Source organism: Piliocolobus tephrosceles, chromosome Y (assembly GCF_002776525.5).
Source record: "Piliocolobus tephrosceles isolate RC106 chromosome Y, ASM277652v3, whole genome shotgun sequence".
In the NCBI taxonomy this organism is placed as follows: domain Eukaryota; kingdom Metazoa; phylum Chordata; class Mammalia; order Primates; family Cercopithecidae; genus Piliocolobus; species Piliocolobus tephrosceles.
Window position 1 is genome coordinate 7,658,327 of NC_045456.1, and position 12,075 is coordinate 7,670,401.

Consider the following 12,075-nt stretch of genomic DNA (forward strand, 5'->3'; position numbering starts at 1 on the left):
ACCATGTTGCCCAGGCTGATCTCAAACTCCTGAGCTCAAGCGATCTGCCTGCCTTGGCCTCCCGAAGTGCTGGGATTACAGGTGTTAGCCGCCGCACCTGGCCCTGATATTCTGATTTACTCAACTTGAGGTAGGACATAATTTTTTAAAGTTTTCTAGATGACTCTAATGTGCATCCAGAGTGAAGAACCACTGTTTTTAAAAAAATGAAAAATGGTGTGAACGCTTAAATTCAAAAAGAAAAAGAAAAGAACCATAGAGAAGGATATATTTTCAAAGAAGAAGAAGAAAAAAACCTCACAACATGGATACTTTTATGAATAAAGTAAAGCTGACAGATGACATATGGTTTCTGATTAAATACATCTGCATTTTACTATTCATATCCCTTTTCAGGATTAATAGGATGTTAAGGTTATGATTAGATCTTCTCTTCTGCAGAATGTATGGTGATAATTATTAGATTTTGTCTCAGATGGACTCATTCACCATTAGGAATTATTTACCCACTTTAAGTTGTTCATTCATAAACAGGCCAAATTATAAAAATCACCATTACCTGGCATATAATAGGTGTTCAAATGACTGAAGAGATCAACACTAGATTTCCACATGAATGTCTTCTTTCAAAAACATTGACCCAAAAGGAGCAGGGAACAAGAAGAGTGTCTCCCAGAATAACAGCAAGAGTCACAATAATGCAAATGTCAGCAAGCACCCCGGGGGCCCTGTTCTACGGGGGTGTGTGCTCATTTCAGCCTCACAGCCCCCTCAGAAAGATGAGACTATGTTTAATCCCATTTCATAGAGGAGAGAATGAAGGCACGCAGAGCTGAAGAAACTTTCACAAAGTGGCAGCCACTGAAGCCCGTTTTTGCACCCAGCGGTCTGTACGTGAGTGTGAGCACGCTCACTGACAACAGAAATTAAAACACGTTCACTCTCCTCATTTGGATCCTGTCTTTCACAGATATCCCTTCACACATGCCAAGTTTGTTTTTGTTTTCTTTTTTGAGACAGGGTCTTGTTTTGTCACCCAGGCTGGAGTGCAGTGGTGCGATCATAGCTTACAGCAGCCTGGAACTCCTGGCACGTGCCAAGTTTTAAAAATTAAAAGCCTGTTTTGGGGACAGTGTTTGCCCTTCAAAAAATAAAGCCAAACTGCTCCAAGCTCTTGAAACATATTATTTCCCCATCCCAGTTGTGCACCATGGACTAATGCAAGCCTAGGAAGAAACCAACAAGCAAAGTGGCTTCCTAAAGATGTGGAATGCGAAGGAAGCACCCTCAGAGAATTAGGCTAAGCCCACCCAGGGAACAAGGATGGAGGGAACAGGGATGGTCAAAGCAGAGGATGGTCAGCTGGGAAAACGAGAGCAGCAGCGAGAAAGCAGTAGATGTCTGATGACGGACATTCTAAATGAAAGCCTGCGCCTCCCCCAAAATGAGAACTCACAAACTTCAACATTTTGAATCACTTCATTCTGACATGATAGAACAAAATTAGTTACCTATCTCCAAATCTGCAAGCTCCTGTTTTACTGTAGAAGGGACAGTTAGCTCGATCCTTCTCCATTACTCTGAAATCCACGGGTGGTTCTGGGTTTTGCCATGTGGTACCATTTTCCAACTGTTGAAAATAACCGTGACTTTACTGGTGGAGCAAAAACCCATGAAAGACGAGATGTTTCAAGGTATATTAAAATATCTTCCTCAAAGATAAACATGGTTGCATTCAAGAATGCAAACATTTAAGTTGTAACAGGCAATGAAGACTTTACAAACAACTGTACTGAGACAGGAGCTCCGTGTCTCTCTTGCCTCCTGGTCACTTTCCTTTCTCTGGTATCACTCCTGCCACCAGGGGCAGTTGCCAAGGTTTCCATCCATTCTAAAAAGGGTCCAAGAAGGCCAGGCGCAGCGGCTCACACCTGTAATCCCAGCACTTTGGGAGGCCAAGGTGGGTGGATCACCTGAGGTCAGGAGTTCAAGACCAGCCTGACCAACATGGAGAAACCCCATCTCTACTAAAAATATAAAATTAGCTGGGCTTGGTAGCGCATGCCTGTAATCCCAGCTACTCAGGAGGCTGGGGCAGGAGAGTTGCTTGAACCCAGGAGGCAGAGGCTGCAGTGAGCTGGGATCGTACCATTGCACTCCAGCCTGGGCAACAAGAGCAAAACTCTGTCTCAAAAAAAGAAAAAAAAGGAAAAAAAAGGGGTCCAAGAACTTATTAGGGAACCACCACATTCAGAAATCGAAGTTACTGTGATTCAAGGTAAACTGTCCACTGGAGGCTACAGTATGTGATGTCGCTTAAGCACACTGTAAGGACTCTAAACAAGTCCAGTCCACAGGGGTCATGAATACCATCTGTATTTGTTCATCAATAAAGTTTGTTGTTGTTGTATAGATCAAAGCACCACAAACATGATTCCAGATATCCAAACATGATCTGAGTAACCTACCACAAAACTAACATTACTGGAACTATTATTTCTAAGTAAACATTAATTGGTCTCAAATTCTCAATGAAAGGTTTTAAAAATACCTCATTTTCAGCCCGATCCAGCATCTTCTGCAAAGCTTCCTAAAAATGGTGCAAACACAGGACTAATGAAAACCCAGAAGTCAGGTAAGTCACATCTGGTTTCTCTGGTTAAGAATCTCAAGTGTAACAATTAATACACATACACACACACACGAGCACACACGTTCTAGTTTTCTTTTGAATCACAGATCTTTTGAAAAGCTTTCAAACAATATATAGCTGAGACTTTTCTCTCTCTTTTTTTTTTTTGAGACAGGGTCTCACTCTGTCATCCAGGCTGGAGTACGGTGGTGTGACCTCAGCTTACTGCAACCTCCGCCTCCCAGGCTCAAGTGATCTCCCACCTCAGCCTCCTGAGTAGCTGGGACTACAGTCACGCACCACCATGCCTGGATAATTTTTCTATTTTCTGTAGAGATGAAGTTTCACCATGTTGTCCAGGCTGGTCTCGAACTCCTGAGCTCAAGCAATCCACCCGCCTCGGCCTCCCAAAGTGCTGGAATTACAGGTGTGAGCTACCATGCCCGGCCCATAGCTGAGACATTCTATTCAAATAGAAAATTTACTAGATCCCATTGCAAAATATTTAAAATAGTCTTATAAGAGTTTCAATAATAGTAATACTTAGTATATTTGAGTATATATACCATGTCCTAGTTTGTAAAAGGGAGTATTAGTGAATATAAAACACAATGCTAGGCCGGGCATGGTGGCTCATGCCTATAATCCTAGCACTTTGGGAGGCCAAGGTGGGTGGATCACTTGAGGTCAGGAGTTCTACATCAGCCTGGCCAAGATGGTGAAACCCCGTCACTACTAAAAATACAAAAATTAGCCGGGCGTGGTGGCACGTGCCTGTATCCTAGCTACTTGGGAGGCTGAGACAGGAGAATCGCTTGAACCCAGGAGGCACAGGTTGCAGTAAGCCCAGATCACGCTACTGCACTCCAGCCTGGGTGAAACAGCAAGACTGCGTCTAAAAAAACGAACAAACAAACAAACAAACAAAACCCCCAAAAGCAATGCTAGATGAAATCATAAACATTTAGCAGAAGCTAAAATATGACACGACCAGTGGTAATTAGCACTTAGGAGAAAATTCTAACTTTTTAATAAGGCAAAGGAGGTTCTGCAATATGCCAGTAAATTTCTACCTAATTGGCATTGGAGCAAGTTGTACCTATGTTTAACAGTCTTATCTTCCCTAGCCCCTTAAAGCATTACATAAGACTCGTATGTCTAGCTGCTTATTTGTGGTGCTCAAAACAGAACTCTTGTCCTCTTCACTCCCTGGCCCACATCCACCTGAATGCTCCCTCAGTGAATAGTGCTGCCAGTCATCTGTCTATTCAAACTAACAACCTAAAAATATGACTTGAATTCCCCTCTCTCTTTGTCCTCCCTCCCATTCAATCTACTAGCTAGAGTCCCACTGACTCTGCTTTGACACACCCCAAATCTGTGTACTTATCTTTATTTGGAATCAGAGGCCTTTTAACTGGTCACTGTTCCCCATTCCTCATTTTTTATAGTAAGTAAAAATGATCTGTTAAAAAGGTCTGGTGCAGTGGTTCACACCAGCACTTTGGAAGGCCGAGGCGGATGGATCCCTTGAGGTCAGGAGTTCGAGACCAGCCTGGCCAACATGGTGAAACGCTGTCTCTACTAAAAATACAAAAATTAGCTGGGCGTGGTAGCAGGCACCTATAATCCCAGCTACTCAGGGGGCTGAGGCACATGAATTGCTTGAACCCGGGAGGCAGAAGTTGCAGTAAGCAGAGATCATGCCACTGCACTCCAGCCTGGGTGACAGCGTGAGACTCCATCTCAAAAGAATTTTTTTTTTAAAAGAATGATCTCTTAAAAGGTACAGATATAAATGAGATAGAGTCATTCCCTGCTTAAACCCCTTCAATGGCTTACCATTATAGGAAACATAAAATCCAAATTCCTCGTTCACATCCAGGAAGCCCTACATGATCTGACTCTGCTTACCCTCCACTACCCACCCTCCCCCAGCAACCTCCTCCACTTCCCCTCTCTCCTTTGGACTCTAGATTTCAGGCTCCCTGGCCTTTTTTCAGCCTTCAAGCTTCAGGCCTCTTCCCGCTGAGATCTCTCCACTCAGGTGTCAGCTCAAACATCATCTCCTCAGAAATTTCCTTGAGCAGGCAATCTATAGAAGCACAACTCTATTCTCATTACTCTATCACATCACTCTGCTTTCTTTTTCTTTTTCCTTTTTTCTTTTGAGACGAAGTCTAGCTCTGTCGCCCAGGTTGGAGTGCAGTGGCTCAAGCTTGGCTCACTGCAACCTCTGCCTCCCGGGTTCAAGCGATTCTTCTGCCTCAGCCTCCTGAGTAGCTGGGACTACAGGTGCCCGTCACCACACCGGGCTTTATTTTTTGTATTTTTAGCACAGACGGGGTTTCACCATGTTGACCAGGCTGGTCTCGAACTCCTGACCTCATGATCTGCCCGCCTCAGCCTCCCAAAGTGCTGGGATTACAGGTGTGAGCCACCACGCCCAGCCTGCTTTATTTCTTTATAGCACTTAATATGATCACATTTTGAATGATCTGTTTTGCTTACTTATCATCTTACACTCCCATATAAAAAGCTAGCTCAATGAGAGCAAAGACTGTGTCTTTCACTGCTCTGTCTCTGTCCACTAGCAAAGTGTCTAGCATACAGCAGAAACACATACTGCCGATTCTTTTTTATAAGCTTAGAATCTATTTCATGTCCCTCATTTCTCCTTAATGTCTCACAGATTTCCTCTGAAACAAAAGCATTTAAAGGAGGCCTTAGCTGTTATCGAATTCCTGAAAGACCTCAGTTGAGGAACACTCTACTGTTAAAATAGGAATTAATTCCTCTCTATAAAAAAATGACAAGCTCCAAATAATTTTTCTCCCCCCTAAAAACCTAGCATGATCTTGCCTCATCTGGAAAGAAGTGCTCAAATAAAGGTGTTTAAAATCTGCATTGAAATTAACAGATGGCCTGAGATACAAAAAACAAAGATTGTGGAGGCTGCTTCTGCCCCATATTGACTACGATGTAGACACATGCATTTTTCCCAATTATAAGGTGATTATCCAATTTTATGCTATTTAAATTTAGCTATATTACAGAAAAGACAAATCCTGATGAATCAGTCAAGGGAAGATGAGCTGTGATACCTCAGAAATAAATATACTGTTAAGGAATAGCAGCAAAACATACCAAATAAATCTTTTAAAAAGAATCCTGGAAGATAGAGAAGATGCATACATACATATGCCTCACAGATTTTTTTTTCTTTTTTTTTGAGACGGAGTCTTGCTCTGTCGCCCAGGCTGGAGTGCAGTGGCGTGATCTCGGCTCACTGCAAGCTCCGCCTCCTGGGTTCACGCCATTCTCCTGCCTCAGTCTCCCTAGTAGCTGGGACTCCAGCCGCCCGCCACTACGCCCAGCTAATTTTTTGTATTTTTCATAGAGACGGGGTTTCACCGTGTTAGCCAGGATGGTCTCAATCTCCTGACCTTGTGATCTGCCCGCCTCAGCCTCCCAAAGTGCTGGGATTACAGGCGTGAGCTACCGCACCTGGCCGATTTTTTTTTTTTTTTTTTTTTTTTTTTTAAGTAAGCAACTGTGTATCAGCTACAATTGTCTTCATAGCCTAAGTGGAAGAGGAAGTCAAGATTTAATACAAATAACAAAAACTATTTCCTAGTTCCTCAATATTTGAGTTCCTGATTTCTTTAAATCCTCTAATTCTTGCTGACATGTCGTAAAAAGTTCTCTTATGGGCCGGGCGCGGTGGCTCAAGCCTGTAATCCCAGCACTTTGGGAGGCCGAGATGGGCGGATCACGAGGTCAGGAGGTCGAGACCATCCTGGCTAACACGGTGAAACCCCGTCTCTACTAAAAAATACAAAAACCTAGCCGGGCGAGGTGGCGGGCGCCTGTAGTCCCAGCTACTCAGGAGACTGAGGCAGGAGAATGGCGTAAACCCAGGAGGCGGAGCTTGCAGTGAGCTGAGATCCGGCCACTGCACTCCAGCCTGGGCGACAGAGCGAGACTCCGTCTCAAAAAAAAAAAAAAAAAAAGTTCTCTTATGACCTAAATAAATGTGGAAACAAAACAAAATATTATTCTCTAAAGAAGTCAACTCACACACAGCAGAACCTCAGAAAAACACAACTTGCTATAAAGCAAGCGCCAGCTGCCTGTTTGGTAAAGAAAGCTTTCCTGGAACACAGACATAACCACTCATCTACATATTATTGATGGCTACATTCAGGATACCTTGGCAGAGTCGGATGTTTGCCACAGAGACCAAACCATAAAGCCTAAAATATTTACCATCTGGCCCTTTAAAACATTTGCCAATGCCCAGTATAAAGGGTAAACAGGGTAAAGCTGAAGAAAACTTTAAGGAATCTGCCACTGCACGGGCCCAAAGAAGAGAGTCAGAAGGGAAGTCTGGTGTATGTCTAGAGTGAAATATGATTCTTTCCAAACAAACAAATGAAGTGACAAGAAAAAAGAAAAAAAAAAAAAAAAAAAAAAACCCAAACTCTGACATGCCTACTGCTTATTCTTCAAACTCATCACACAGCACATCCCAGGACAGGAATCACCTGTTTCTCTTTCTTCTCCTGTCGTTTCTGCTCCTCCTCTTCTCTCTCTTTCCTCTGCTGTTCTTCCCATTGTTCCTTTAACTTTCTCTTTAAAGGGGAAGAAAAGGTAACTTTGTTTCAGACACTTTTTAAAAACATTTCACACACAGGACACATAGATGAAAAACTTTTAAAACACTGGCATACTGAATAAGATCAGTTTTGCTTTTTTTTGTTTGTTTGTTTTGAGACGGAGTCTCGCTCTGTCGCCCAGACTGGAGTGCAGTGGCCGGATCTCAGCTCACTGCAAGCTCCACCTCCCGGGTTCACGCCAATCTCCTGCCTCAGCCTCCTGAGTAGCTGGGACTACAGGCGCCCGCCACCGCGCCCGGCTAGTTTTTTTTTTTTTTTGTATTTTTAGTAGAGACGGGGTTTCACCGTGGTCGCGATCTCCTGACCCTGTGATCCGCCCCCCTCGGCCTCCCAAAGTGCTGGGATTACAGGCGTGAGCCACTGCGCCTGGCCAGTTTTGCTTTTTTTTAAGTTCAAGATAGGCAACTCTTTTTTTTTTCTTTTTGAGATGGAGTTTCGCTCTTGTTGCCCAGGCTGGAGTGCAATGGCGCCATCTCGGCTCACTTCGACCTCCCAAGATAGGCAGCTGTTCATGAGAGTTACTATGGTGAAGTAATCAGTTTGTTCACTAGTTACGTGACTCCTACCGTACCTCTTGTTCTTCTTGCCGTTTTTTAGCCGCCTCTTCCTTTTCCTTCTTTATTCTGAATTCTTCTTGTGCCTTCTGCTCTCTTAGCAACCACTCCTCATGTAATCTTTGCCTATCAGTATAATGATGTAATCAGATAAAAGAATGGGCATTCATCCACAAATACACACACATATGAAAGCAAAATGACACATTTTGGGACTGATTCAAATATCACGAAAGCTATTTTCTATTAAAGCAATCAAGTGGGTGTAAGAGAACGAGAAGAGTAGAGCTTTTGGAAAAGCACCACGTGTCAGCAACTATCTTCCTGATGGGCAATAACTTAAAATCCCTCTTACATTTCATAGGTATATATGGCTGCGACATACTTTACAGAAAAAAAGGACACTATGACTTTCCCTCTACACTGATCACAGTGACGTTTAGGTGTCAATAAAATGGGTAGCAAGTTTCAAAGCAGCATCTACCTTTTCACATTCAGAAAGCATTTCCCTTCCTATTCTATGCAATTATTTTTATTTATTTATTTATTTTGAGACAGAGTATCGCTCTGTTGCCCAGGCTGGAGTGCAGTGGCGTGATCTTGGCTCACTGTAACCTCCGCCTCCTGGGTTCAAGTGATTCTCCTGCCTCAGCCTCCTGAGTAGCTGGGATTACAGGTGCCCGCCACCATGCAAGGCTAATTTTTGTATTTTTAGTACAGACAGCGTTTCACCATGTTGGCCAGGCTGGTCTCGAACTCCTGACCTCAAGTGATCCACCTGCCTCGGCCTCCCAAAGTGCTGGGATTACAGGTGTGAGCCACCACACCCAGCCCCTATTCTTAAAAGCAGCAATTCCATGATGGCAGCACGCTGAAAACCCGTTATCCTCTGCCATAAACATTTGGACTACTATTCCACACAGTTAAGAGACTCCTGTGGTTTGCCTCCAAACATCTAAACTGCCAAAAGAAGGAAAATAAAAGTACATTGTGATCATGTTTTTAAAATAAAGCTACAGGTTTTAAGAAATGAAGTTATAAAAATAAATTAGTGAGGGCCGGGCACAATAGCTCATACCTATAATCTCAGCACTTTGGGAGGCCATGGCGGGTGGATCACCTGAGGTCAGGAATTTGAGACCAGCCTGCCCAACATGGTGAACCCCATCTCTGCTAAAAATACAAAAATTAGCCGGGCGTGGTGGCAGCCGCCTGTAATCCCAGCTACTTGGGAGGTTGAGGCAGGAGAATCGTTTGAACCTGGGAGGCAGAGGTTTCAGTGAGCCGAGATCATGCCACTGCACTCCAGCCTGGATGACAAAGCAAGACTTCATCTCAAAAAATGAAAAAGTAAAAGTAAACTAGTGAGTGTCTAGTCTATTTTTTATATGATCAATTATAATGAGTGGTATTACCTTAAAGTGGCAAGTGTCTCAGGCATCCAATATCACAAATTTCTAATAAAAAGCGGGGCTTACATTTCCAAAGTCTACTTGCCAATTAGCTGTTTAGAACCCCAAATTCATTTTTCCACTGAATTTATAAAAGGGAAATGAAATATGAGAAACTGTTCTGTATTACTTCAGCAGTATTAGGAGTTCAGTAAAGTTTTCTGTCTAGTCTGGGGACCTAACCACAATTTTAAATAAAATATATTACTTTTCCAAATACAGATTCCAGGAACACATCTTTTATCCATGGCAGAGGCTGGCACATTGCATATATCAGTGTTCCTATGCCATGTGTGAGGGTACCATATGGATGTTTCAGTGTGCACAACTCTGATTTACGAATCTTTTGAAAAACATATAATTGCATATAACTGAACCAACTGATATATAAATTAAAACCATAAGAAAGTAAAATGTTAAAAATTTTAAAATGTAATAACTTGAATATACATCTGCTTTGAAATAGGACATAAAGTCATACAGTATTTTTACATAATTTTCTTGCTTTTCAACAATAGTATGCAACTCATAAAGAAATAAAGATCTAAGGAGCACAAAGATACATGTATGTGATTTAAAAGAAGCATTTCAAATAAACAGGAAAAAAATTACTTTCTTATTTAATACCATATCTATTGTCTTCATCATAACAGAAATCTATAATAATAAGAACTAGAGCTATCACAGCACCTCTTATCTGCTGACACTGTGTTAAACACTATACATCCATCACCTCATTTAATCTTCACAATTCTGTGAGGTGGATACTATGATTGACTTTATCTCCATATTAAAGACAAGGAAACAGAAGCTTAGAGACATTAAGAAATTTCGGCTGAGCGCGGTGGCTCACACCTGTAATCTCAGCAATTTGTGAGGCCGAGGTGGGCGGATCACGAGGTCAAGAGATTGAGACCATACTGGCCAACATGGTGAAACCCCATCTCTACTAAAAGTACAAAAAACATTAACTGGGTGTGGTGGTGCGCGCCTGTAGTCCCAGCTACTCGGGAGGCTGACGCAGGAGAATCGCCTGAACCCGGGAGGTGGAGGTTGCAGTGAGCCGAGATCACACCACTGCACTCCAGCCTAGCGACAGAACAAGACTCTGTCTCAAACAAAACAAAACAAAACAAAACAAAATTTTAAAAAAACATGTATTCCCCAAAGAGAAAGGTGTAAGACTTGAGCAATCTACAATTAGGTAATAAAACATATAAAAAGATACTCTTCCTAATTCAGAAATGTTCATTTGAAACAGTGAAAGATAACTTTCCATTACAGGAGTTGTATAAACTGCCAATGCCTAGTATGAGTGAAGGTATGGGGAGATGGGGCCCTACATTCACTGCCAGAGGCCTGCAAACTGCAAACCAGGAAGCCCTTTCTGCCTGGCCATCTACATTTTACATGAACTTACGCTTTGATTCCAACAATCTCATTTTTAGTCATTTTCTTAAGGAAATAATTTGACAATTACCAAGGATATATACACATGGATGCTTACTGCAACTTTTTACATATGAGTAAAAAACCAATATAACCTGAAAGTCTATCAGTAGAGAACTATAAATTACGAATGAATAAACTACGAATAGCAAATAAATTATGCTACATCTGTACAATGGGTACTGTATTGCCACTGAAATGGTTGAATTAGATCCCTGCATCAGGACTTAAATAAATGCACTATATATTTAGCAGGAAAGCAATTTATAGAAAAATATGTATAAATATCATGCCATTATAGAAAGACCCATGTAAAGTACATTTATACTTTCCTTTTCTCTTTCTTAACAGTGGCTATCTTCGGGTGTGTTTCAATTATTAAAGCCCTTTCCCTTTTTACATTTGTTAATTTTTTTGTTTTTCTTCTGTTTTCAAAAACAATTACAGGCCAGGCGCAGTGGCTCACGCCTGTAATCCCAGCACTTTGGGAGGCCAAGGCAGGCGGATGGCTTCATCACAAGAGATCAAGACCACCCTGGCCAACATGGTGAAACCCTGTCTCTACTAAAAATACAAAAATTAGCTGGGTATGGTGGTGCACACCTGTTGTCCCAGCTACTTGGGAGGCTGAGGCAGGAGAATCGCTTGAACCCGGGAGGCAGAGGTTGCAGTGAGCCAAGATCACTACACTGCACTCCAGCCTGGCAACAGAGCGAGACTCTGTCTAAAAAAAAAAAAAAGAAAAAAAAAAAAACAATTACAAATTAGTAAAAACAGAAGAAAAGTACTTCCATTTTTTAAAAAAAAATAACATTTAGTTTTAGCCCATCAACTACAGATTTAAATAATTTATACAGGGTATTTTATAAGAACTATTTTGTATAAGATTTTATATAGAAGACTGGTACTGGTTAGTAAAGGCTGAGAATATTCCAATAAAGTAACTTCATTCACTTTAAGTGTTTCAATTAGCACTGACCTCTCTCTTTCCAATAGCTTCTCTTCTTCTAGTTGTTGTTCTTCAATAAAAGTGTCCTCCTCTTCCTCCTTCTGTGAGAGTCCTAGGGAATTTAAATGTTTTATTAAACTGAGCACTGCAAATCCTTGGTCAAAAATTCAGGAAAAAAATACATGTAATTTTTTTTTTTTTTTTTTTTATACTTTAAGTTCTAGGGTACATGTGCATAACGTGCAGGTTTGTTACATATGTATACCTGTGCCATGTTGGTGTGCTGCACCCATCAACTCGTCAGCACCCATCAATTCATCATTTATATCAGGTATAACTCCCCAGTGCAATCCCTCCCCCC

General features: G+C 41.8%; 1 protein-coding gene across 1 annotated transcript in view; it reads right to left on the reverse strand.

The window, feature by feature from the left end:
• Window positions 1-12,075, reverse strand: part of ZRSR2 (zinc finger CCCH-type, RNA binding motif and serine/arginine rich 2) — a 35,239-nt gene that overhangs the window by 12,371 nt on the left and 10,793 nt on the right. The window contains exons 3-7 of the mRNA XM_023199058.3: window positions 11,745-11,826; window positions 7,883-7,991; window positions 7,180-7,266; window positions 2,552-2,590; window positions 1,512-1,630 (exon numbers count right to left, since the gene is read on the reverse strand). Of these exons, the coding sequence (XP_023054826.1) occupies window positions 1,512-1,630; window positions 2,552-2,590; window positions 7,180-7,266; window positions 7,883-7,991; window positions 11,745-11,826 (436 nt within the window). The remainder of the gene's footprint in view (window positions 1-1,511; window positions 1,631-2,551; window positions 2,591-7,179; window positions 7,267-7,882; window positions 7,992-11,744; window positions 11,827-12,075) is intronic.